Source organism: Monodelphis domestica, chromosome 4, assembly GCF_027887165.1.
Source record: "Monodelphis domestica isolate mMonDom1 chromosome 4, mMonDom1.pri, whole genome shotgun sequence".
Taxonomy (NCBI): Eukaryota; Metazoa; Chordata; class Mammalia; order Didelphimorphia; family Didelphidae; genus Monodelphis; species Monodelphis domestica.
In genome coordinates, this window is record NC_077230.1 from 405321107 (window position 1) to 405347214 (window position 26108).

At 51.0% G+C, this 26108-nt stretch overlaps 1 protein-coding gene across 7 annotated transcripts in view; it reads left to right on the plus strand.

The window, feature by feature from the left end:
• ACOT7 (acyl-CoA thioesterase 7) overlaps nucleotides 1–26108 on the plus strand; it is a 161349-nt gene that overhangs the window by 129400 nt on the left and 5841 nt on the right. For all 7 annotated transcript variants that reach the window (XM_056795923.1, XM_056795922.1, XM_007492087.3 and 4 more), the window contains one exon: nucleotides 753–937. In XM_056795923.1, coding sequence (XP_056651901.1) covers nucleotides 753–937 — 185 coding nt within the window. The remainder of the gene's footprint in view (nucleotides 1–752; nucleotides 938–26108) is intronic.

Sequence of the window (26108 nt, forward strand, 5' to 3'; positions counted from 1 at the left end):
CCAGGCTCGTAGGGACTGTCCGAGGTCCTTTGATCCCGTTTTTGCTTAGAAAGGGGGCTATTGCTACGTGCCTGCTCCCCACTCATGACTCCCCGTGGTTCTTGTTGCTGACCGTGGGGCTCCTTCCTTCCCACCCAGAAATGACCGCTCCACTCCGGCCTGCAGCAGTTCATGTAAGTAGAGCTCTACGTGGGACGGAGAAGCCCGTCCGTGATCTAGAATAACCCTCCTTGTGTGTAGGTTGGCTGCACAGTCCTCCCTAACAGCCGTCTCCTCCTGACACGCTTCTTTCCCCGGCCCTACTAAACAGACTCGTTTAACCCTCCTCGTGCGCTTGGGGTCGGTAGTGAGAAGGCTTCTCCAGGATCCCGGGTCCGATTGGCCGGGCGCCCCTCCGCTTCCCCCTCCAGAGCTTGTGTCCGCTCCTCTCACGGCACCCAGCGTCTGGCCCGGCTCGGCACAGGGGCAGCGTGCCTCTGCCAGTGCCCCTGGGGCTGCTTCCGGGGCCGCCAGGCTCCGGCGGGTCATCATCGGCCCTGCTGACGGCCTGGCAGAGAGCGGGGGGAAGAGCAGTGGCTCGTCTTCTTCCTCGTTGTTCGATGACTTCTCTCCCCTAACCAAAGGTCTCTGACGTTGTCCCTACCTAACCTGTCCCGGCCCCACGTCCCCTTTGCCCTGCGCCCAGCTTCCCAAGGGGCTTCCTGGGCCCCGGGCAGCCTCTGTGGGCTCACAGGCATGTTGGTACCTTCCAGGGTGTGTCATCACCATTTCTGGACGCCTGACCTTCACGAGCAATAAGTCCATGGAGATTGAAGTCTTGGTGGATGCAGACCCCATCGTGGATCACTCCGCAGAGAGGTTCCGGGCTGCCAGTGCCTTCTTCACGTACGTGTCCCTGAGCAAAGACGGGAAGACGCTCCCTGTGCCTCCGCTGCTGGTGAGTAGGCCTCGTCTCTGCTGAGATCTCAGCATGGATACTAAGACAGGTGGTGAGGGCTTGATGAATAAGTGCTGTCCAATGCTCTGAAAGGGGGCTGGCTTTGCCCTTGGAGTCCTGGAGAAAGGACGGGAGCTTTCTGTGCTTTTGCTGGGGGTCTGGTTCACTAAGACGGGCTTGTCCCATTCCAGATGAGTCCCGTCCCGGATCTGCCGCTGGCTCTTCAGGCGGACCTTTGGACTTGGGGGTCCCAGAGGTCCCGCCCAGCTCTGGTGTCCCAATCCAACGAAGGTTTAACATCTGTGTCCCACATGCTGGTTTCTTGCCTGCTATGCCGATGACTCTGGTCTCTCCAACTTGCGTTAGAAATTGGGTTGCTCTTGCTGGCATTTTTGATGAGTGTGTGGTGTCCGGTCTCTCACCCTAGGAATGTCTGGAGGTTCTCAGATGGATCATTTCTCATCCTTTGTGCCTAAAGGTCGTAGTTTTACAGATTCAGGAGCTTCTTGGCAGCTACTGCGAAGTACTTCCGAGAAGGGAGAAGGTGGCCCAACTACGCGGTTGGGGTCAGGCACCCTCTTTTTTCTCAGGCTTACCATCCAGAGAGGCTTGCTTTACTTACAACCATGTCCTCCTGTTTCCATCCCAGAGAGCCCCTATTTCATGGACTAAGAAGGAAATCAGGGCCCTTAGGATTAACTGAGATGTGGTTGTTACAGCTGGTAAGAAGGGAGGATTTGGGTGGGGAAGGGAGTTTGGATGAAAGATGGTGATGGGGAGCACGAGCGGCATCACTCTGAATGAGAGCCAATTTGTGTCCAGCGAATGACGGGTGCTTTGGTGGAAGAGTTCAGGCAGAATCACTCGGGCATTCTACCAGCCCTGAGAAACGGTGTGTGCAGAGACACTGCCCTCCCCCACCCCCATCTGCCTTCTCATGTCTCATCCGTGCCATGCTCATTTTCAGTTTTCTGTCAGATATCACACATTTAAAAATTGGCTACAAACTTATTTTTTAAAACACACACCAACAATAAACAGATTTCCCCTTCTTTCGAAACCCATGGTTTCCTTCTTCCTGTTACTATGAACTGGACCAATAGGCAGAATTGATTCTAAGAGAGAAGGCAAGGGGTGTTGGTTTTTATTTTTCAGTACAAACAATCCCATTTGATTCACAGTTAATTCAAGGTTGTGCATTAGTGATGAGGGTTCTGTTTCCCAATGAAACCAAAAGGCAGGTAGGTGTAAGCACTAGGGAAGCGGAGCGATGGGCTGACCTGTATCTCACTTGCTGCTCCATACAGTCCCTCCTAACACAGGAAGAGATACTTCTTTGTTTCTCCCCCAATACCATTCCTCCTTTTCCTCTACATCCCCATGTGGGCTTCTCCCAAGGAAGCTACCATGTTCTTTCAGTCTTTTCTTCACTAGGCCAACCCCATCCCAATTCCTTCAGCTGGTTCTCAGGCAGGATCAGTTCTCCTGTCCCCCATGTCCTCTCTGCAATTACTCTACCTTATTTCAATGAACTTAATAAAATGTGGCATTGGAAATGGGAGGGCCTACATTCAGATCTGGCCCCCTGACACTTCCTAGCTGGGTGACCCTGGGCAAGTCACTTACTACCAACTGCTTAGCCCTTACAGCACTTCTGCCTTGGAATCGATACTTGGTATGGATTCTAAGACAGAAGGTAAAGGTTAAGAAAAGTAAAGAAAACTGCAGGTCTAGGAAGGGGCTGCTAGGGCCAGTCTGGGAGGGGTTTGGGAATCCCAGCAGAGGGGATACTAAATTGTTTAACCTATCATGTTTCCTCGTAGGCCCGGATCTCCTTCCCGGGACCTCTCGTCTAGTCGTGCTTTCCCTAACGTGTACTCATTCAGTTGATTTTTCTTTTCCAAGCGCAGTTTTCTCTGTTGAGTTTAATTTTATTCAATTCAGCCAGTTGTTTCGGTCCGTTGAGATCCTTTAAGCAGTAACTACGCTTCCCTCTCATACCCACATCTACTAGCTCTTTCACGGAGCCTTCTGGGATTTCTCCTCCCGCCCCCAAGTGGGACTTGGTCTTCTTGGGCTTCACTCGAGATTTTGTTTAATCTGCTTTGGATTTACTTATATGACTGGGCCTTAGAGTAGCTGCTGATGTGTCAGGTAGCCAGTGCTGCTGAACTCCATGGGTCCGGGCCATTGTCTCAGCTAAGGTCAGAACCCCCCAGAGGGAACAGCGTCCTGTTCCTCGCACAGAACACATGCTTAGTGGACCTGTGCCAGATTGAACTGAACTGAAGGCCCCTCTTCACTGGGTCAGAGCTCAACAGCTGGAAGGGGAGACCTTGACTGCCGTATTGTCCAACCAGCCATGAAAGGAGCCTGATGTCCAGGGGGCCATTCCGGCACTCGAGGTCCTCGGAGGCAGGAGAGAGCCCCGGTCCTTGTGGGCCGCTCTCATTGGCAAGTCTTCGCTGGCGTCCAGTGCTTCCATCCATGCCTCCTAAGTCTATCTCTGCACCCAAACAGAAGAAGCGTACTTACTACAACTGACCTTAAACGACATAAGCCGAGCTTCGCGGCCCCCATTTCCTCTCTTTTCTAGGCTAAACAAGCCAGGTTTCTTGAATTGACTCCCACATGAGCTCAGGACCCTTCGCTGTCCTTGTGGTCCCTCTCTGCGTATCCTTCAGCTGCCCAGAACCCAACTCACGCCTTCTGCTGGAGTGGCCTGGCTGAGGGTCTGTGGCCTCCCTCTCTGGGTGCTCTGGGTGCTTTTTGGCTGCTCCATCACAGTCCTTATGGACTCACCGAGCTTGCAATCTACTGAAGCTCCCAGGTCCTTCTCCAAGCAGCTGCTGTCCAACTCTGCACCTCTCTTATTCTGGTGAAGCTATTTTTAATACCCAAAGGTACGATTTTACATTCATCTCGATTGTATTCCATTTGGTTCAGTCCAGTGCCCTACCCCAGGCGTCTGGGCCAAATCTCTGGCTGCCTGCTTTTGTGCAGCCTAAAAGCTAAGAATGTTATTTCCCCTGTCCATATAATTTGATTAATTATTAATTTTATTGTATTTTAAAATGTAAAAAGTGTGGCTTGTCCTCTGCCATTGTTTGTGAACCCCAAAGATAGCCTCTCAAGATCTTTCTAGATCCGACTGTTATCCAGTGTGTTAGCTATCCCTGCGGCATTGAATCTTCTGTAGATATGATGAACATGTTCTCTGTTGTCCAGGTCATTGATAGAAATGTCAAAAACATAGGGCCAAGCACAGATCCCGGGGTGCTCCACTGGAGACCTCCTGCCCCGCTGACACTGAACCACTCAAACTGCTCCCTGAGGCCAGCCGCTCAGCAAGGTCTGAACCATCTCAGTGGTTATCTAGTCCACATCTCTCCATCTTCTCCTCAGCGACAGTGCGAGATGCTGTCACAAAAGCTTTGCCAAAAAACTAGGGATACAATGTTGGTGGTGTTTCCCTCATCTCCTACTTGAATAGTGCTGTCAGAACAAGGAGAGGAGTTGAATGTTTTCCAATCTCTGCCCTCCCCCCTTTTCTATCTCTCTCTGTCTCCCTCTCTCCCTCCCTGCCTCCCTCTCTTCATCTCTCTCTCCCCCTCCCTCTCTTTCTTCATCCCTCTCTCCCTTCTCTCTCTCTCTCTCTCTCTCTCTCTCTCTCTCTCTCTCTCTCTCTCTCTCTCTCTCTCTCTCCCTCTCTCCCTCCCTGCCTCCCTCTCTTCATCTCTCTCTCTCCCCCTCCCTCTCTTTCTTCATCCCTCTCTCCCTCTCTTTGTCTCTCCCTCCCTCTCTCTCTCTCTCTCTCTCTCTCTCTCTCTCTCTCTCTCTCTCTCTCTCTCTCCCTCTCTCTCTCCCTCCCTCCCTCCCTCCCTCTCTCTCCCTCCCTCCCTCTCTCTCTCTCTTCTCTCTCTCTCTCTCCCTCCCTCCCTCCCTCCCTCTCTCTCCCTCCCTCCCTCTCTCTCTCTCTCTCCCTCTCTCTCTCCCTCCCTGCCTCCCTCTCTTCATCTCTCTCTCTCCCCCTCCCTCTCTTTCTTCATCCCTCTCTCCCTCCTCTCTCACTCGCTCTCTTTCTCTTCCCCTCTCCCTCCCTCCCTCCCTCCCTCTCTCTCTCTGTCTCTCCCTTACCTTCTGTCTTAGAATCAATACTAATTATCAGTTCCAAAAACAAGCTGCAGGGCCCTGATTGTCTGGTGCAGCGTCACAAACTCCACAGCCGTGAAGGGGATTTTCTCTTTGAGTGTGACTGGGTTTTTCACTGCAAAGGAGGGAGAAGGCAGTTGTTGAGTCCTTGGTCCCAACAGTCAAGGGATACTCACGTTCATTGAGACTTTGCCCAAGACTCCCGAATGGTGAAAATATTATCCCCCTACATTTATAGAGCACCTACTATTTGCCACATGCGGCACAAAGTGCTTTTTTTACGCATATCTCGTGTAGGACCCTCACAACAACACTGGGAGGGAGGGGCTGCTATTATCTCCATTTTAGTCGAGGAAATATAGCTAAACAGAGGTGCAATGACTCGCCCAGGGACACAGCAAGTAAGTTCTGAGGCCAGAGATTTGAACTCAAGACTTCCTGCCTCTGGGCCTGGTGCCCTGTTCACTGCACCCCTCCGGACAGGAGAGGTCAGGGATGACTTCGTTGCTGGGCGGGCCTGGCTCTTCCCAAAGGGCTTTTAGGGCTCCCAACAGACAGAAACGTCACAGATTGTCTAGTCCAAACCCCAGCTTCACAAATACAGCGGTGGCCAACGTCCCGTGAATCTCCTTTATCCCACAATCCCGTGGGTGACCACGGTCCCTGGCCATGGGTACAATGAACAGTGCGTCACTGCCTTCCTCGGCCTCGATGACCACCGCAGAGAGCTTTCTTCGTTTCTGACCGAATGTGAACCAGGACCGGCCATCGGTGGCAGGCTTGCTCATCATTTGGCTTTCTCGGCCCGACGCTACTTGTGGAGCTTCTCTCTCCTATGATTAAGCTTAAGTGCGCAGTGGCTGCTCAGCATTGTCAGCAGTGCCCCCTGGATTCCCGTTGTGTGCCGGGAGCTCATCCCTCTTGTGGAGCGGATGCCGCCGGGCTGTGGGCCGCGGGCGTTCCACGGGCCTTGCAGCGAGGCACGTTCATTTTAAGTGACCTCGTGAACCTCGGTGCTCCCTGGGGCCCTCCGGACTCCGGACCTGCCCTGCCTGGGCCCTCTGAGGCCAAAGGCCCAAGCCCCGGCTCCCGGCACCCGCTGGGTGGCCCGCTGCCCTGGAACCGAGGCCCCGAGCCCAGAGCGCGTGGAAGGATGCTCGGTCTCCCGGGCCACAAAGACCAGACCTGGCCATCTCCGAGGTGACCTGGGCAAAGCTTCCCGCAGGGCCGGCTGAACAGCTCATCGGGCCCTGACGGAGGCCAGGCCTGGAGGCAGAGGCTGCCCTGACCAGAGCCCTCTCCCAAAGGGGCCCCTCAGACCAGATGACAAAAAGAAAGGGTTCAGAAAAGGAGGATTCACGCCTTGGGGTTCAGAGGCAAAGGGAGAAGGGGGGGTTCTCCGGAAAGCGCCCCCCCCCCCCCCGACTTCTGACTCATTTCTAATTAGTCTGGAAAGTGCATGAAACGGTGCTTCCCACGGGGCAGCCACCCACCATTGTGCCCGCATCCAGAAGGCTCCACTGCGGCCGGCGTCTGTGACAGCGAGCCCCACAGCGGGGGGAGAAGAGCTAAAAATAGAGTGGGCTGAAGAATGATGCTAGGGAACAGGGGAAGGGAGGTGCGGGGATTCTGCACACACAGGTGTGGGGTTCTCTGCTCCCCGGGCCACTCGGGCTGGGCCCCCCTTCCCGGGTTCATCTGGATTCCAGCAGAAGCCCCCGCACTAGGAGGGACGTCAAGCTGCATCCCTGGGTGTGTGCGGGCCTCTGGGGCTCTGGGGCTCTGGCTCTCTCCCGCCCACCCCAGGCTCTGGGGGCTACGAAGCCCCCCCCCCCAAAGGAGCAGAATGAGAAGGAGCCGCCTGAGCCTGCCTGAGCTGAGCCGGACAAACACACAGAGGACGTGGCCAAGACCAACAAGCTACTGCCCCATCATTGGGAAGAGGGGCGGCATGGGAGGCAGGACCTGACCGTGCTGAACCTCTCCAGTCAGGGTGACTGTGGATGAGTCCTTTTACCTCTCTCTCCATCCTCACCGACCATCTTTTTTTGTTTTTAACCCCTCACCTTCCATCTTGGAATCAATACTGTGTATTGGTTCCAAGGCTCTCTGTGACCTCTTTGGGGTTTTCTCGGCAGATCCTGGCGTGGTGGGCTGTGTCCTTCTCCAGCTCATTTTACACATGAGGAAACTGAGGTAACAGGTGAAGTGACTTGCCCAGGGTCACACAGCTAGTGTCTGAGGCCCAGCGCTTCAGTCGGTGGGCCAGGTTAGCTGCCCAGGATTCCTTGTGATAGAATGGGACAAACGAGGGCACGTTAGGGTGCCCTTGCTCGCACAGACACAGCAGCAGGCTCTCGGAGGGCCTGGGCTCTTGGGCAGCGCCAGCACAAAGCAGGTACCCAAGATGCGCTCGTGAAAAAAAAGGACTTGGAATGAAACTGAACGGGGAGAAAGTTCTTTCCAAACCTTCCCGTGCTTTCTCACAACTATAATTGTCTTTATTTTAAACTGAGAACGTTTCCACCAAATACAAGGCTCCGGGGAAGGGAATCGCCAGAGAACACAGTCATAAGAGCAGCTGACATTTATATAGCACCTGCTGTGTGCCAGGCACTGTGCCAGCCCGCTGTACTCATCCGCTCATTTGGCCTCAGAACCACCCTGGAAGGAGGCGCCCTTCTCAGCCCCATTTTACAGAGGAGGAAACTGAAGAGAAGACAACGTAGGAGTCGCTGAACGCTGCTTCCACCTTCGTACTGGAAGTGAGAGTCGAGCCGTGACCACGCCCAGAGGCAGCAGGAAGTGCCCAGCTGCCCTGAATGAACTCACATCACCCGGGCCGGATGATCTGGCTCTATTCTTGGGTCCCGAAAGACCTGGAGGATGTTCCGCCTGAGCCAGGACAGCATGAGAAATAGGAAAGGAACCACAAGGTTAAAGATGGGCACATTTTCACAAAAGGGAAGAGATCAGCCTGCAAAATGGAGGCCGGGGAACTTGACTTCAATTCCTAGGAATGTCCTGGAATGGCTCATTAAAGAGATGCCAAGTCGGTAGCTCAGGGGCTAGAGAGCCAGCCCTGGGCACGGGAAGTGCTGGATTCAAATGTGATTTCAAACGCGTCCTCGCTGTGCGACCCTGGGCAAGGCACTCATCCCCCATTACCTAGTGCACCGTCACCGCAGGTACCCACAATCCCAGTGGCCAAATTCCTGATGGGTTCATTTAGAATGAGGAAGGATTCCAGCTGGGGAGCCCAGCAGCTTGATCCGGGGTGCAGCCGTGATGCCCTCATGCTGCCAGACTCGTAGCCAGGCCGAATCCTGGGCTCCCCGTCCACAGCCATCCGTCTCCCCCCGGCCCACCTTCCACTGTGCCCTGTGAAACAAGCCGTCCTTCCCCTTGTTCTGCCCTCCTCCAGAGCCTTTGTGCCAAGTTTGTCTCCACCTACACGTATTCCTATCCTTTCCCCACAAGAGACGGTAAACTTCTCGAGGGCACGGGCTGTGGCATTTGTCTTTGCGCCTCCATCCCTGGGCGCGACCCTGGCACCGAGTAGGCCTCTAATAGATGCTCCCTGATTCCTGGAGCTGAGTGGATAAACTATAACGAGGCCGTGGTGCGAGCAAAACTAGCCCTTGTCGTTCTTGGGTGTTCAGATGCTGCAGGTTTCTGATCCTGTGATAGGAGAACTTCTCAGAAACGGTCTGGGGGCCTGCCGTTTCTCACGGCATCCTGTCATTTCCCCCCACTGAGTCTCAAGTAGCAGCCTTAAGCAGTTCAGAGAATTCAGCGGCTGGGGGGAGGGCAAGGCCCAGAGAGGCCACGTGGGGCAGAAAGGTGGAGGGCAAGGCCGGGGTCCTTAGGGTGCATTCGAGGCTCAGATGGGAACAGGACTCGGTCAGGTGGGATTTGGAGGTCTAGAAGGCGTGGAGGCAGGGCGGCTGGGGCTCTCCTTAGGATGCCGTGCCGAGGAAGAGGCCAAGTTCCGCTGGCCTTCCGTCCATCTCCCCATCACGTCCCTCTTCCTGACAACAGCCCGAAGGGGTCTGTCCTGCCCGTGGGGCAGAGGAAGGGACAAGGAAGGTACCATTCCCACCCCCAGCAGTGGAAGATCCCGAAGCTGTCCAAGCCGGGCCAGGGCTCTCTGCCGCAGAGCCGAGGTTCTTCTAGGGGACTCAAGACTTGGCTTGCAGACCTAAAGCACTCCCGCCTCCATTTCCTTTGTTTGCCTCAGCCAAAATAACCCTCTGGGAGTAGCTTTGAATGGCTGACTAATTTAAGAGCTGTCATGGGGGGCTCGTTTGAGGCCTTGGTTCCTGGGAAGGTTTAGCGACCGTTGGTGATCGAGGCCGTGCCCGCTCTGCTGTCCGTCCACCCAGCCAGGGAGGAGTCATCCGCTGCAGTATTTATCGTGTCCGTTGGCCCGCCGGCCCCGTATTCTTTGTTTCCTTTTTGACGTGTTTAGAAGAGAGCCCATCTCGTGGTGCGCAGGGCCCGGCTCCTTGGCTCGCCTTCCAGCCCAGGAGCTCGCCGGGACATCAAGCCCGGGGGGGGGGGGGGGGGTGTACAGAACGGGACGCAGGCCCTGAGTCAGATGCCAGCAGATGTCGGGGGGGGGGGGTACACAATCTCTGCCGCTCTCGATAAGGCTCGGTGAGGCCAGCCTCTGCTCTCACGGCGGGTGGGAAGCCGGGTGACGTTCCCCGTCCCACCGTTTGCTCTCACAGACAGACGTAAGGCCTCTCCCCCCAAGATCTCATTCTACCGCGGAATGGGGCCCAAAGGGGCAGCAGGCAAGAAAACAAAAGGACGTGCCCAAGTAACGGGGGCAAGGAGCAGGGGGCCTGCCGAGCTAGGATGGGCTCCGGGGGGGGAGGCAGGGAGGACACCAACCATCGCGGATGAGAACAGCAAGGGGGACCCGGTGGTGAGAAGGCAGAGAGGGAAAGCGGGGAGGGAGAAATCCTCCCCCTGCGATCCCGCTGAGGCCTCCCTGGGGCGTTCTCCAGGCAGGAGGGACCCCCTGACGCCATGTGAGCTTCCGAGTGACCGTCAGGCCTGTGCTCCGGAAGCCTGGGAAGCCAGGATTGGAGAGGGGCGTGTTTGGAGGTGAGGCGTCCCAGGACGAGTCAGGAAGCCTTTCCTGAGCCCTCTTCATTCGAGTACCTTTCCTTTGTCCTGTCTCTAGCTTGTCTGTCCATGATGGATGGCAGTGATCTCTCCCATTGGGCCTTCAGTGCCTTGGGGCCAGTGGCTTTTGTCTATCGCTGTGTCCCCAGTGCTTAGCACAGTGCCTGGCACACAGTAGATGCTTGATAAATGCTTATTGGCTGACTGGAGACCATAAAAACATTTCTCACATCCAGTCCCATCTTGTAAGTGAATAAAATAAGCTATGAGAAAGGGAGAAACAGCTGGGTAGCACAGAATACTAGGCCAGGAGGATCTGGGTTCAAATTTGGCCTCAGACACAATCTATGTGACCCTGGGCAAGTCACTTAACCTTGACTGCTTAGACTGGGTACTAACACAGAAGGTACGGATTTCTTTACAAAAAGTTATAAAGCGGGACATTGACTTTGGGCTGTGAGCCTCACAGGGAAAGAACTGCTGACCAAAATCACTTAAGAATTAAGGGGGCAGAAAAATGCCTATTATTACACCCAAGACAACCCAGCGAGTCGGTGCCAGAGCTCGGCCGAGATCCTTTGATTGCGAGGCTTGGATGGTATCGATTGGACCTTGGGGAGACGCACGCGAAAGCAAAGGGAGAGATGGGAGCGGGCCGGGCACCGCTTTGCCATGTTTTCTCCATGAATGATTCTTGCGTCGGCTCCAAGGGTGCTCGATCCTTGCGCTATCATCCCATTTCGAAGTGCATGAAGTAAAGGCCGGAGGATCCCCGGAGAGGCCTCTTGCAAACTAAGGCACCCTATCTGATTCTAGAATTCTGTCCAGTTCTGTTGAAATGCAGTCCCCAAAATGTGAAAGGAAAAGTTTCTGGACGCTTCCCCGAGGCTGCAGATCAGAGCCCTGGAAAGACCCTTTGCTCTTCTGGGCCCTGGGTCAGCGCTTCAGAATCGGCTCTTCTCTGGCTGCGGGAGCTCCTTCACCGTCCCCGCCACGAGAGCTCAGAGCTTTAACCAGTTGCTGTGCCCAGGGACGATGGGCAGCTAGTGGACACCGAGGTGCTCAGTGGGTAGAGCGCCAGGCTTGGTGCCAGGAGGACCCGGATTTGAATCCAGCCTCTGCCACTTCCTGGCTATGTGACGCTGGGCAAGTCGCGTAACCCTGTTTGCCCAGCCCTTGTCTTCTGTCTTAGACTAGCTACTAAGTGAGAAAGTAAGGCAGAAAGAGAAGCCGCCGGTCCCTGCCCACTTGGGGTGCTCCCTGGCTGTGCTGCAAGCCCAGGGGACCTGTCATCCTGTCACTTCCTCCCGAGTAGGGAGGGCGCCCCCGAGGGTGGATCCTGGAGTGAAAGGCTGGGGTGCCTGGGCTCCGGCTCAGAGGAGAAGAAATGAAGGACAAGACCCAAGCAGGGGTGCAGCTGGGGATCCCAAGTAACATTTACAGAGTGCCTTAAGGATTGCAAAGCATTTTAGATGTTCTTTCATCTGATCCACACACCAACCCTGGCAGACAGTAGTAGTTTCACTTGAGGAAATGGAGGCAGGCGGAGGTAAAACAGCATCTGGGCAGATTTGAACTCCGATCTCTGTGATTCCAAGTCAAACAGCCTATTGACCCAACTGCCTGGATTCCATCCTTGCCCTTTGCTTGGCCCGCCGCCTCCCACCTCCCCGCCCTTGCACGGTCCTTCTCCCGGGCCGAGAGTGCCCCCACCCTTCAGTCTTTGAAGCCCCGGCTTCTGTGCTACACATTCTGCCCTTGCCCCCTCCCCAAGTTCCCTTCTCTTTACTGCAGAGTCTGCGTGCCGAACCCTGGAAGATGGAGGTTTTCTCTCTGGAGCTCTAGGCTCTGCCCGTAGCCGAGCGTCGGTCCCGACGGCGGCAGCCGGGGCACCTGTGGGCATCGGCCAGCTTCAGCGGCCACATTCCCCAGCGTCACCTCGTCACGTTTTCCTTCAGATACGCTTCGTTCTTCGTTGCATTCTGACACCTTGGGAGCTGACGGGTGCTGGTTCGGTGTCTCGTCCCGTGGAGGACTCAGAACAGCCAGGCAGTGCCTGGTGTGGGGAGGGCTGGGCCTCCGGCCTCCACTGTCCGAGGCAGGGAGGCCGGGCCAGGAGGGACGGGGGCAGTGTTTAGGACTCCTGGGGAGGCTCTCACTTCCTGAGACGCCCGGCTGCTCCCCGGGAGAGGCGGCCCCGTGCAGACCGCAGCGGAGCTCCTCCATCCAGGGGCACAGCAGCCAGCCACGTTAGCAGACAGCGGTGGTGTGCCCGGTGGAGCAGGCCTCCCGCCGGGCGTTACAGCACAGAGCCGGGCCACAAAAGGCTGATGAAAGGACTTGGGCCGGACTGTACCGGCGATGTCCCTGGCCAGTCTCTAGAAGAGCCGGAGTTGTCATAGAAATGATGGCTTGAGACGGCCAAGAGGTGTCGGGAGGCTGCGATGATCCTGGGGGGAGGGAGGGCCTCTCCGCACACGCAGGGAGCACGCGGGGCCGATCCACAGCTCCAACAGCCCGGGACTGTCCAGAGGCCCCGGATGTTTCCCATTAGAGACTAGCAGGCGGCTCCGCGGCTTCACTAATTAAGAAAGCCCGGTCCCTGCGGCGTCCGGAAACCCTCCTCGCGTGGGACTTCATTAAGTACAAAGGGATGAGCGAATGATTTTACCAAGCGTGGAACGTAGTCTCCTGCCGCATGGGCCAAGCGCAGAAAATGGAAGCTCTCAAACGTTTGGTTGGTGATGCGAAGATCTGAAAACCACAGCTTTCCCCTGCAGAGGAAGAAAGCCCAAAAGGCAGCAGCTGCTCCGGGGTGGAGGAGAGAGGGAGGGAGGGAGGGAGGAAGGAAGCCAGAGCCACAGGCCCTCCTGCCCCGACTACAATGGAAATGGCTTCGGAGCCAAGAAAGGCCATCCACCTCTGGCCCTCTGCTTGCCAAGAGCTCCGGTTTCTTATCCCTTGCCTTCCATCTCAGAATCAATTCTGTGCACTGGCTCCAAGGCAGAAGAGCAGGAAGGGCTGGGCAATGGGACTTCAGCTGCCCCTCTGCTGCTCCTTCGGGGCAACTGAGGCAAATTCCCATGTTGGCGAGCCAGCCAAGGAGCCTTGACTTTGATTTGTCTAGTGCCATAGGACCTCACTTGATCCTGACAAGAGCCCAGGGAAGGGAGTCAGGAAAGATGTTACTATTCCCCCACCAGAGGCTCGAGCTGTTAGAGATGGGCAGTGAGTCCACTGGCAGAGCTGGGACTGTGCCCAGGCCTCATGCCCTCTAGCCAGGCCTTTCCGTGGAACACCCCTTGTCCCAGGAGCACCCTTTGGACTTTGGTTTGGCCCCCTGGGAGTTGTCTTTACAGCTTGTTCTGTAGCTTAATGGCCACGACTGCTTCGAGATCACATCTGCAAGTTCTGTTTTATCCTAGATCCAAAGCTTCTCTAAGGCCAAGCTCCATGGAATCCCCAGGCCCTGACAATAGTTCCTGCCCCAGCAAGGAGGGTGGGTACCATAGCCACGCTTTCATTGTCAGCGCCAACCTCTGGCACTTGAAAAAAAGGCTACCCCCCCCCAAAGGATGCCTTACTCTCTCTACCGCCCCCCATCCACTTATTTATTTATTTATATGTTTGTTTGGAAGGGAGGAGGAAATGGAAATGTAGGGAGACAGCTGGGGTGTGGGGGTGTGCAACATGCCAGTTAGCCATCTGCTTCATTATGTTGTCTCCATCCCAAGCTGTAAAACGGGGGTTCCACTTAGTCATTCGAATAATGGGAAAAAGTATATTTGAACCAATAGCCCCAGGGGGCTTAATAAATGCTAACTTCCTGCCTGCTCTTGACTAGTTATGGCGGAGGCTGCCTCTGCCTCACTTAGGAGGCGGCGGAGCAGAGATTCTCTGCCCAAACTCCTTTATTTGGGATCTCCCTACTTTGCCATTTGCTATGGGTAGAGCAGGTGACAAAGGCTGCTACTGCTGATGAATGTCTCCTTTGTTGGCAGGCCTTGAGATCAGCCTTTTTCAGAGAAATCCCCCAATAATGTTTCTGATGGAATGTCAGAAACCTTTCATTTTCTAGGGGCCAAGGTGGTACAGGGGAAGGAATGCTGCCTTTGGGGGTCAAAGGACCTGGGTTTGAATTCTGGCCATACCAGCAGGATGAGCTGGAGCAAGTCCTTAAATCTCTCTGGGTCTGATTAACTCGTCTATTAGATGAGGGAGATGGGACCCCAGGACCTCTGAGGTCCCCGCCACTATGTCCCTTTCCCTGGCAGCCCTGAATTCTGAGTTGATGGGAAGGTGGCCCTTGTGGCAGATAGCCTAGCAGTTTCTGTTGCAGAGGGAGTTTGGATAGGTTTCCTCCTGTTGGGATCGCGCCGTTCCATCTTTGTCTGCTTGACATCTGACAAGTAACTATTGGAGATGGATGCATTTTATCTAAAAGACCAGCCGCGCGTGTTGAAATGTGCCTTCAGCTCCGCATTCCCGCTTTCTAGCTTGGTTAAGTCACTTATCTCCCGTTGCTGGAGGCTCGGGCAAATACTCATTCCTTCCCTGTCCAGAAGGGTAGAAGGAGCCCGGGGGCTGGACCAGACCCTGCTCCATGGCAGCCACAGATGTTCTCTGTATGGTATTCCAATTACTCGTCTCCTCTTGGCCCAGCCTCGATTCTTGACCCAGATGTTCTCAGCTTTGGTATCCCTTCTTTTGCCTGCCTCCATCCAGGATATGTCCGCGACATTCTATATGTGATCATTCCTGGAATACGAGGCCAAGGCCTCAGAGATGGGCTGCTGTCTCCTGGTGCAATCAGCCCCGTAGTTAGAGGCAGGGAAAACTATATTGTGCTTAAATACCCTAGCCTTCCTCCCGTATTGTTTGAGGCTTGATGTATATGCGCTAGCGCCCGGTATGGGAGCCATGCGTAGAGTAGGCGCTCAGTACGTTTTTGTTGACGATAATGAGGCAAAATATTGTTCATATTTCTATCTGGGCTCTTTCTCAAAATGTGGAGCTTTGAGAAAATGCCACAAATTTTCAGAGATGCCACCATGCTTGGAAATGAGAAGAAGAAAAGATGAAAACTCTCGTTGGCTCCAGAAAAGGAGTTTCGGCGCCTTCCTTGGCCAGAGTTCTCTTGGACCATTTCCTGCATATTCATGATTAGGAATTATTAGTTGTGTCTCAGGGTAGATCCTGGCTGATGGCTTCATTCCAGAACGTCAAAGGGAAGTATAAGAAACCTCCTTGAGAACTCTATAGTTAGTGTCTCTTTTGTTCTGATTAATGCCGGACTCTGGCATCCACTGTAGAAGTCTGGCTAGCTGTTGGAATTCACCGTCCTTTTGCCAGAAGCGTGGGAAAGAATCGCTTCTGTCTCAATCTGTGCATTCTCCTTGCCTGGGCTCTTCATTCCTCAAATGCTGTGATGTTGGGAACACAAAGCAGTGTCTTCTGTCGTGATTCTCACCTTATTTTTAACAAGCAAGTTAAAAATGGAAGCAGAACCGGAGCTGTTGAGTTTCCTAAATGCGATCGACTTGACTCACCAGATCAGACAAGCGGAGGGACCACGTCGTCTCAAATTCCAGCTGAACAGCGATCCCTCGATCATCCGGCCACTGAATAAGCTCCTCTTCCGTTTGGCATTTAAAGCTTTCCGTAACCTGACCCCAGCCTACCTTCCCAGCCTTCTTACACATGTCTCCCCTCCACCTACATTACAGTCCAGCTGTCCTGACCCGCTCAGGATTCCTAACACAGGACGCCCCACCTGCCATCTCTGAGCCTCTGTACTAGCAGTCCTCTGGGCCTGGATGCTCTCCCTCCTCACCTTTACCCTCCTCCAACACTCACCTGAAATGCCCCTTCTCCGCAAGCGTTTCCCCGTCCCCCTCCAGCTCCCAGGATCCTCCCTGCGAAGGTTACCTTCTGTCTTGCGTGTATACGAGATATTTATTTACATGTTGCCTCCACCATTCGATTGTAAGCTTCTTGAGGACGGGCCACTTTTGCTTTTTCTTTGTATCCTCAGGGCCCAGACAGTACCGAGGGCTCACCAAATTGTCACTGATTGATTGATTAGAAAGCACTGCAGTGGGCAGCAGGGTCACCTAGACAAAAACAAAGCCGCCTTTTCCCTCGCGGAGCTCATGTTCCATTTCTGAGATGAGTGTCTTTAATGTAGGCAAGATCTAGAACCTTCAGAAAAGGGGTCGTGAAGGAGGTAAGACTTGATCCAAGCTTTGGGAGGAGCAGAGGTCAGGAGGGAGAGCAGTTCACTCCATGCAAGGCAAGTAGAGGAGGGAGGGCTCCAAAGTGTGTGGGCCTGGGTTTGGACTCAGCCTTTCCTGACTAATGCTCTCTATACCTGGTGCTTCATCTACTATCCACTCCTTTGTTGCCCTCAGACTGATGAGGAAAGGGTACAGAAGTGATTGACTTCTTTGCTTGGCCTTTTTTTTTTAATCCTTCCCTTCCATCTTGGAATCAATACTGTGTATTGGTTCCAAGGCAGAAGAGCGCTAAGGGCTGAGCAGTGGGGATGAAGTGACTTGCCCGGGGTCACACAGCTAGAAAATATCTGAAGCTGGATTTTTTTTTTAAACCCTTACCTTCCATATTGGAATCAATACTAGGTATTGGCAGAAGAGTGGTAAAGGCTAGGCACTGGGGGTTGTGACTTGCCCAGGGTCACACAGCTGGGAAGTGTCTGAGGCTGGATTTGAACCCCGGACCTCCTAGGTCTCCTTGGGTCTCTAATTTTGGTGCTTCATTCATTGCTTGATCCTAGATACCTCTCAGAGAAACGCCAGCTTTTTTTTCCATATCTCAAAAACTACGGAGTTCCTCAAGAGCAGGACAGACTTTTCTATTTGTTTTCTGAGCGCTCTGCATATAATAAGCACATAACATATGCTTTTTCATTTATTCAGAGAGGAAGACCTGGCTTCTTAGCTTTTGTAACAGCCATTATACGTTCAGGAAAGGAGCCTGGGCCTCTTTGTCACCCACTAAAGCAGCAGCCTTTTGGATCTTAGGCCAGGCTTAAGAAAAACTCACAACTCCATCTTTTCTGTTCCTCAGCAGGCTCAGATCACTGGTTTGGAACATTCCACTTATGGACCATTCACAGGGCCTTCTGCTACTTTGATGTGGGCAATGCACAGGGATAGTTATGGAGGCCAGGATGGTCCTGGGCCTGCTCTCGGGTCATCGAGGCAGGCTGAGGCTGGGCATTTCAGTTGGGTTGGGGCAAGAGGCCGTCCAGCAGAAACCTGGCTGCCCTCAGCCTCTGTCCTTGTCTTCTCTTGGCCTGGAGACAGAGCCTTCTAGACTAGACCATTGAATGAAACCCAATGAAACCACAACGGAGGGGCACAGGAATAATGACATTTGGCTCTTGTCTGAGAACAGAATAAAGCTCAGACAACAGAAGCTTAGCTTCTAATTTCCTGGTGGTTGCTATGAAGTCCTTTTCAATGTTCATAAAAGCAATAATTTTGGTTAAAATGTCATGAAATTCCTACAAGTTAAGCATCCATGTGCCCTGCCCCAGCCCCCAGCGAGTTAAGTGCTGGGTAAGCCCAAAGTGCTTCCGAGTGGTGCGAGGAACAAGACCGAGTGATTAATTCTAGGAAGTCCATTAGCAGCCTGAGTGCCTCTGGAAGAAGGGATTTCCATTGGAAGCCTCGCCTCCTTTTGCACCACGATACTCCCCTCAGAGCCGCCCTGAGCTCGGCCAGCCTGGCGGAGACCACGGCAACGGATGGAGATGTGCCCGGCGTGTTCCACTGTCGGGTATCCCACGAGGGCCGATTTCACTTTAGCGCCAGGTCAGTGGGAGATCGGAGGGCAGATCAGCTGTAAGACCCATAAATCCGGGGGTGCTGATGTGTCGGGAAGTTGTCTGAGGCCAGACCACACAGCACGCGAAGCCGGTCGAGGTCACGGGGCGGTGCTCTTACCATTCCTGGGAATGCAGCGTCAAGCGTGTGCTGCTCTGTGGGCTTTTGCTCACATTTGTGAATATGCCTGCAGCGTTTTAAGAGCAGACTTTTTCCCCTTCCTGGCAGCAATTTAGTTATTAGCATATTTGGAGGAGGAGGAGAATTAAAACACATTTGTTGGGCCCCAGCCAGTGCATGGCGCCATAGAGAATTTGGAACTTCCTGACACTGCGTGTGACTGGCGGGCAGACAGACTGGGCTGCACATTTTCCCTTCTCATTCTCACCGTTGGGTTTTTCCCATCATACTTTTTGCATCGGCATCTTTGCCAGGAAGACATCTGAGGGTCTTGTTTGCAAACTTCTAAGGGGGACCTCGAGTCCGTGATGGGGCCCTAGTGGGTCCCAGGGGGGGAATCCTGAGAGTCGGTCCCCAGGCAGAGAACACACAGATGCTCTTTTCTGCAGGGTTTGTCCATCACGCTCGGGGGTCGTGCGCCTGTCCATTATTCCCATCTTCCTGGGGGGCGCCTTGCTTTTTGCCGGCCTCCAGAATGCTTCATTTGTAAATTCTTAATGAATGATACAACTGGTGATGAAAGAGACCCAACGTGGCTCCGAGCCATTTTCTGCCTTAGAGATTGGAGGGATAAGACTCTGGCCACCATCCTCCTCGGTCCTCCCCCAGGAATCTCTGACCCTTGCAGAGATCTTGTTGCAAGCAAGGAAGGGTCCATTTGGATTAAAAGAGCACTCCATGTGTTCAGCAGCCAGTCGAGGCCCATGTCACATCTGGGCCGAGTTGGAGCCTGCACATGTTGCCTGAAGAGGCATCTGCTTTGTTCCTCTGCTGGGCTCACTGCATTTCATCTGTTAGAAAAAACCCAGCACGGCCTCATTAATGCCGACCCAGCCAGCAGGGGAGTCGAGAAGTGTGGGGCTGACTAAGGGCTGTTTACTCATCTGAGTGTTTAGGGACAAGCAGAGATTTGATCTCTACACCCTGAGATTTTGTCTGCTTACATCTTGATCCCTCCCCACCCTCACCCCCTCCACAAAATCAAAGCTGCTTCCGCACTTGGGTCTTTCCCACCTGGAGCTTCTTCCAGGACGAATTCATGCTGTTTCTTCCTGTTATTGCTTGGAAATGGTTTTTTGTTCTTGCATAATTCAGATTTTTGCCCTGTAGAGAAGAGTCACCTTCACCTGCTCCCCATGAGGTCCCCCGTTTAATGTGCGTGTGTGCACATAGAGTGGGAAACGGGAAAGGAGATGAAGAAATAGCATGCCCCTTTTTAAGCAAGCAGTGTCTTCCATCCCTTTGCTTTCCCTTTAGCCCCAGGTTGATAACTGTGCCACAATTAGGTTTGGGGATAAATGCCTCCTTGAAACTCTGAAATTTTGTTGTGGTTATCAATAATAGCATCTAGAAGGAGCTGCTAGATGGCTCAGGAGATAGAGAGCCAAGCCTGGGGAGAGTCTGGGGTTCAAATCTGGCCTCAGACCCTTCCTAGCTATGTGACCCTAGGTAAGTCACTTAACCCCCATCGCCGAACCCTTACTGCTCTCCTGCCTTGGAACCAATGGTTCTAAAATGGAAGGTAAAAGTTCATGACATAAAAATAATAATAGCAGCTAGCAATTACATAGTAGCTACTCCGTGCCTGGGACTGTGCTAAGTTCTTTACAAATAATATCTCAATTGATTCTCATAACCATAATGGGCAGTAGCTGCTCTTATTATTCCCATTTTATGAACTGAAGGGGTTTGCCGTGGGTAACACAGCTAGGAAGTGCCTGCAGCCAGATGTGAATCTGGATTTGGATCCCTGACTCCGGCCTAGCATTCTGGTCTCTGCTTCCCATCAGCCCCTCTTCTTAGGAAGAGGCTTCTTTGCTCCAGTGTGTTTTAAGGGCCAATGGTGCGACCCGTTGGAGCCAGAACCCGTTTACGTTAGTACTGCTCCCCTCTGAGGTGCCGTCAGAGCCGAATGAAGCCACTTTGGTTTTCACAGAAACATCAACTGGATCAGTATCTTCCTCTTATCTCTTCTCTGCTCTAGAACCGCCAGCTATCTATATAGGCAGAGCAAGAGGGGTTATTTCCAAGCTGGTCAAGTAAAACATAATGCGGTTTGCTAATTCTGGAGCAGCTTTGCCTGTGTTTTTATGGTTTACCTGCTGCTCCACCGTAGAAAGTGCCATGTTCTCTAGGGTCGAGGGACAGGGGCTTGGGGGCTCTTTTTCAGCATGAAGTTTTGTTTGGCCAGTTTAGAAACGGGTTATGTGAGGCTCATGGAGCTCACTAAAACAGGTTAGGGCTTCCGGGGGTCCCCAGGTTATTGGAAAGAAGAGTCTAAAATGTGGCACTAAGAGCATGTGGGCTCAGCTCCAACATCCATCTCGGACCGACTTGGGCTCTGAGAGGTGTTCTGAGCAAAATCTAAGAGAAGAGCAAGGGGCGGTCCCTGCCCTGAGAAGTTTGCCTTCTGCTGAAAGGAAAGGTTCAACAGGAAATATCCAAGCTGACGTTCCTGGGGGCAGAAGAGTGTCCGAGGAGATTGCTGTAGAGGAGACCAGGGTCGGCGTGGGTCCGAGTGGCTTGGGGAACAGACCTCGGAGGACTTTTCTAAGCCCATTACCTCTTTGAGGGGAGATGGATGGGGAAGGTATTCGTGCCTCTGTGTCCTACAGAGCACAAGTGAGTGGCTGGGTTGGAACCGGAGCTTGGGGGTCTCCTGGCTCTCAGCCAGGCAGGCTTGTTATTGTTTTGTCTCTGGCTTTCCAGCCCCTAGCATAGATCCTTGCTCAAAGTGGAGGTGTCGAATCAGATTAGATTAGGTCGTTGGTGTGCCCGGGAATGACGCTGCTAATGTTATTGCTGCAAGTTTGAACTTGGTTGTTGCCAATTTAATAAGCGTTTCTGAGTTATGTAATAAGGACTCAGGAAGGGAAGAATTGACGAGATCGCCACCACCTAGCATAAGGAGGGCAGTCACCGTATAAAATATAGATAGAGACCAGTGGACAGACAGTGGCAAAAGAGAGGCATTGTACGCGGTGCCCATTTCAGACCCCCTGGGCTTTTCCAAACCATTTTCCACAGGGCGCCATTATGTAGCCAGTGGCTCTTTCTAAAGCTGACTGTGAGATGATCCATTAGCTAAAACGGAACTTTCTTTTGGGTCTCAGCCATAATGACCTCCTTCTGGCAGAGACCTATTATAGGCCATCCCTGGCCCCACTCTTCATACCACTTGCAGATATCTACACTTGAGCTGATAGATTCCAAAGAGGAATGCACCGCTTGATGATCTAGGATTGCCCCTTCTGCCCCAGAAGCACACAGTTGGAGATCAGGGACACTTACAAAATGGATGGCTCCTCATAGATAGTCTATGTTCATGCGTTTATTGAAGTTCTGTGCTCGAGAATGAAATCCGAGGGCTTCCTCCTCCTAATGCAAAGACAGCATCCGATTCTAGTTCTGATACGTGTGAGAGAAAGAGGATGTATCCTTCTCTTAGGCTTGGAGGCACTTCCCAAGCCAAAGGAAGGAAGACAGAAGACTGCGAGGATCTCGTTTCCAACAAGTATGAAGAGCAGTAAGAATACGGCATTGACCTACACAGAGTGTGCAAGTGCAAGAGGTGTGTTTCTGGGAAGGCCAGGGAGCTGCCTGTGCTCAGGGAGCTGCCTCCTTCCTAGATGAGAGGATAACGGACTCAGGAAACACCTTTGCACTCTCTTGGTTCTCTTAGAAAACAATTTCTTTTAAATAAAAGAAGGACTTCAGTGCAAAAATGAAGAAAAAGAATCTGGAAGAGACAGAAGGTGATCTTGGATCTGTGACAGGAGGCTGAAGGACAGAAGAATATGGCACAGAGGAAAATGAACCATTGAACATTTGAAGTTCAATGGAATGAAAAAAGCTAGGTATGAAATACTAAGGCTTCTTATGCCAAAGGTATTTTTTAAGAGGAAGAAGGAAGAAAAAACCCTCAATAAAACCAACGAATATATTTTTTTAAAAAGTGAACATCATATACAATGTTCCACAACTTTGGGTTTCTCCACCTTGGCAAAGGATGTCTCTCTGAGTGCTTGGGAGAGATACAGGGAGAATTATGAATTACAGGTAGGCAATCTGAAAATTAAGATTTCATTTAAAACCTGTCATCTTGGGGGCAACTGGGTAGCTCAGTGGATTGAGAGCCAGGCTTAGAGACAGGTGCTCCTAGGTTTTAATCTGGCCTTAGACACTTCCCAGCTATATGACCTTGGACAAGTCACTTAACCCCCATTGCCTAGCCCTTACCACTCTTCTGTCTTGGACCCAATACATAGTATTGATTCCAAGATGGAAGGTAAGGGTTTTATAATTTAAAAAAATAATAATAAAACCTATCATCTTAAAAATTAGGATCTCAAAAAAAAAAAAGAATTTTGCTAATTAGAATTGAACTTGGCAGACTGTGGTTTGCAGACTTTATTCTGTTTCCTTTTTCTGAAATTGTGGGAGGCCCTTCAGAGGAGCAAACAACTATTTGCCCTCCAGAAAGGTGATATGGTACCAGGTGAGGGAAAAAAATCTCATCTCATAAGGGTTAGAGGAAAAAGAAGTGAATAGTGGCAATTGGTGGATTTCTGTTGAAGAATTCTGAGTTTGTTGACATTAGCCACAGAGGACCTTCTCATCACTGCCTCCTTCTCTCTGCCATATCCATAGTATTCAGGGACGTAAAGATCAAGCTTCATTGGATAGGATTTCTACTGGTAATGAGAGCATCCATGCCCAGAACAATGGGAAACTTTTCCAGTTTTTGAATGCAGAATGTGAGTCTGCATTCCTTTAGAAGGGAACCCTAAAGCAGAGCAGCTGGATTATCTTTCATAGAAGAAAACACAGGAAGTTATCCTTGGAAGGAATTCAAAAGAAAAGGATTTGCTGAGCTGTTGAATCCCACAGGGCCATCATGGGAGCCTCTCTTCTTGGTAAAGAATGGCCAAGAAGGATAGAAACCGGAAATTCAAAAAGTTCAACAAAAACAAGCCATCAGGGTTGTCAACGAAGTAAAATGATCAGCAACTCAAAAGCTAACTACTTCTACTACAGAAAGTACCAAAGGAAAGATTATGGCACCTGTGAAAGTTCTGAAGCCTGAGTTGATGAAAAACTTGAAATTGTTTGTTAGCTTGAGGATTAGAATTTTAATTAACCACTAAAAACAAAGAGGTCAGCATTCTCTTTCTGGGGACGTTCATGTAGGTCTTGTCAGCACTGATGACTCTTGCCCATTTCTGGTGATTCACATGGGCTCAGATGACACTCCACAAAAGCCTTCAGTGATCTATCTGGACACAAGCTCTCCTTGTGACAAAATCAGAGATATTAATACTTTCTTGCCTTTTCTTAATGGTAATTAGATTCTTTGAAAGCTGAAAGAAGCAATGAGAAGGGTTTGTTCTGGGTCTACTTTTTCTAATGGGGGAAGAACTCATTACTGAAGGAGAAATGATTACAACCTTAGGGGGAAGTGGCTGCTCCCCTTTAGACCTTGTGATAAAGGACAAGAAAATTGAATGTCATCTGTCATGTGCAGGAGATTTTGGGAAGACAGATTTCAAAGAGTTAGATAGGATCCCATAGCCTAAAATTGTACACAGAAAATCCGTCTAGACAGAATGAGATGTCAGGAATGCTATTTGAAGGTACAAAAAGAAATTATTCTAGTGAGGTGAAAAAGGGAAATTGTTGGTAAAGGTTTTGCAAATGCACAAAGACCAATTTAGACTTAAGAAGACTGGTATGAATAGTAGAAGTGAAGGCAGGTGGTTGAGGATACATTTCAGAAATGTGATGCAGGCCTAGAAAAATAGAGATAGGAGTGCTAAAGCTCAGAGAGAGCTGGGCTTTGGGAGGAGTGCTGAGAGCCCTGGAAGGGGGTTTAACTATTAGTCAAAAGAAAAGAGGACCAAAGAAAGATAAGGACCTTTGCCTCTGGGCAGACATTTCTCTTTGGTAACAAACTGAGAAGGAAGCAAAACTGTCCATCCCTTTTTTCCTTCTCTGCCAAGGAGAAATATCTTGGGACAATAAGGAGCCAGACAAAAATGGTTTCTAGGAAGCTAAAATCCAGGAGAAGAAAGGAGAAGAAGCAAGAGAGCACTGGTCGCTCTTGGGTGAATTCAAATCATGATGAACCACAGATGGAATTACACGCCAGGACACCAAATGCTTGCCAATGTGATTGCTTCCTGGGGGCCAGGAATCTTTGAAAGATGGCACAGCTCCAGGAACAAAGAACAGTGAATGCTACCTTCCTTTTCAAAAAAAGAAGAAAATGAAGTCTTCAAACTATAAGCTACCGAGCTTGACTTTTATCTCTGACAGAGTCCAAAAGACTGATTTATGAGTATCTAGAAAAAGAAATGTGGATCTCAGAGAACAGGGAAGACTTCATCTGAAGCAAGCCACATCAGACTAACCTGATTTCTCTTTCTCTGACAGAGTGACTATTACTAGACTGGTTGATTAAGGGAATATTGTCGATATAGTGTGCTTAGATTTTAGCAAAGCACTTGACAAGCTTTCAGATGCTACTCTTGTGGATAAGAGGGAGAGATGTGCAATATAGTACAGTTAGGTAAGTGCCAAATGGGTTGAATGGCTCAGCCTAGAAAATAGCTAATGGTTGAACATCATTTTGGGATGAAGTCTCTAATAAAAGGCTCTAGAGATCTATTCTTAGACCAGGTTTGATGTTTTTGTCAGTGACTTGGATAAAGGCAGAGATGACATGCTTACCCAAGTTCCAGATGATATAAAGCAAGGAAGAATAGTTTAATTTATGGGATGACAGAACTGGGATCCCAAAAGACCTTTATAGGCTAGAACTTTCAATCGAATCTAACTAGTATGAAATGTAATAGATATAAATGTAAAATCTTACACTTCGGTTCAGAAAATTGAGTTTATTATAGCAATATTATTCAAAGATGAACTGTTTATGAACTAAGCTATACTGAATTACATCAATATTCAAACCAACTACCAGGGACCTATGAAGGAAGATGCTGTATCCACTTCCAGAGAAAGAACTGATATATATATATCAGTAAAACTATATGTATATATATGTATAAGTTATATATATATATATATATATATATATATATAGTTTCACATATATCTGGGTCACATATATTCACATATAACGTCTGGGCTAGATGTTAGCCTTCTGTGGGGAAGATTTGGGAAGGAGGGAGGGAAACAAGCAACTTGGAACTCAAATGTAACCAAAAAAAAAGAAAAAAATCTCTTTACAGCTGGGAAACAGGAGAGCCATTATAATCAATAGCCTTGGCTCAATAGCATTTTGAAAAAGATCTGGGGTTTTTAGTGGACTCCAAACTCAGTATGAGTCAATAATGTGTCTCCTCCTCTCAAAAAAACCCCCAAATCTTGGCTATCTTAGGAGAGGGGGCAAAGTACCCAGGGACATTGACAATTATAGTCACATGATTGCTTGGTAAGATCATCTTTGAGTATTGGGTTGAATTGTGGGCACCACATTTTAGGAGAGACATTGCTAAGATAAAATATCCATAGGCATTACTGGCTTGATCAAGGACCTTGCGCTCATTAACACGTGAGAATTGGTGGAAGGAAATAGTAATGTTTAGCTTGGAGAAGAGAAGACTCAGGGGAACAGTAGATAAAGAACGAGGCCTAGAGATGGAAGGTCCTAGGTTCAAATCTGGCCTCAGACACTTTCTAGCTGTGTGACTCTGAGCAAATCACTTAATCCTCCTACCTCCTTTCTGCCTTGGAAATGACACTTAGTATTGGTTCTAAGACAGAACATAAGGATTAGAAGAAGATGAAGAATTCAGATAATTGTCTTGTGGAAGAACTCATTTTGATCTGTTTGA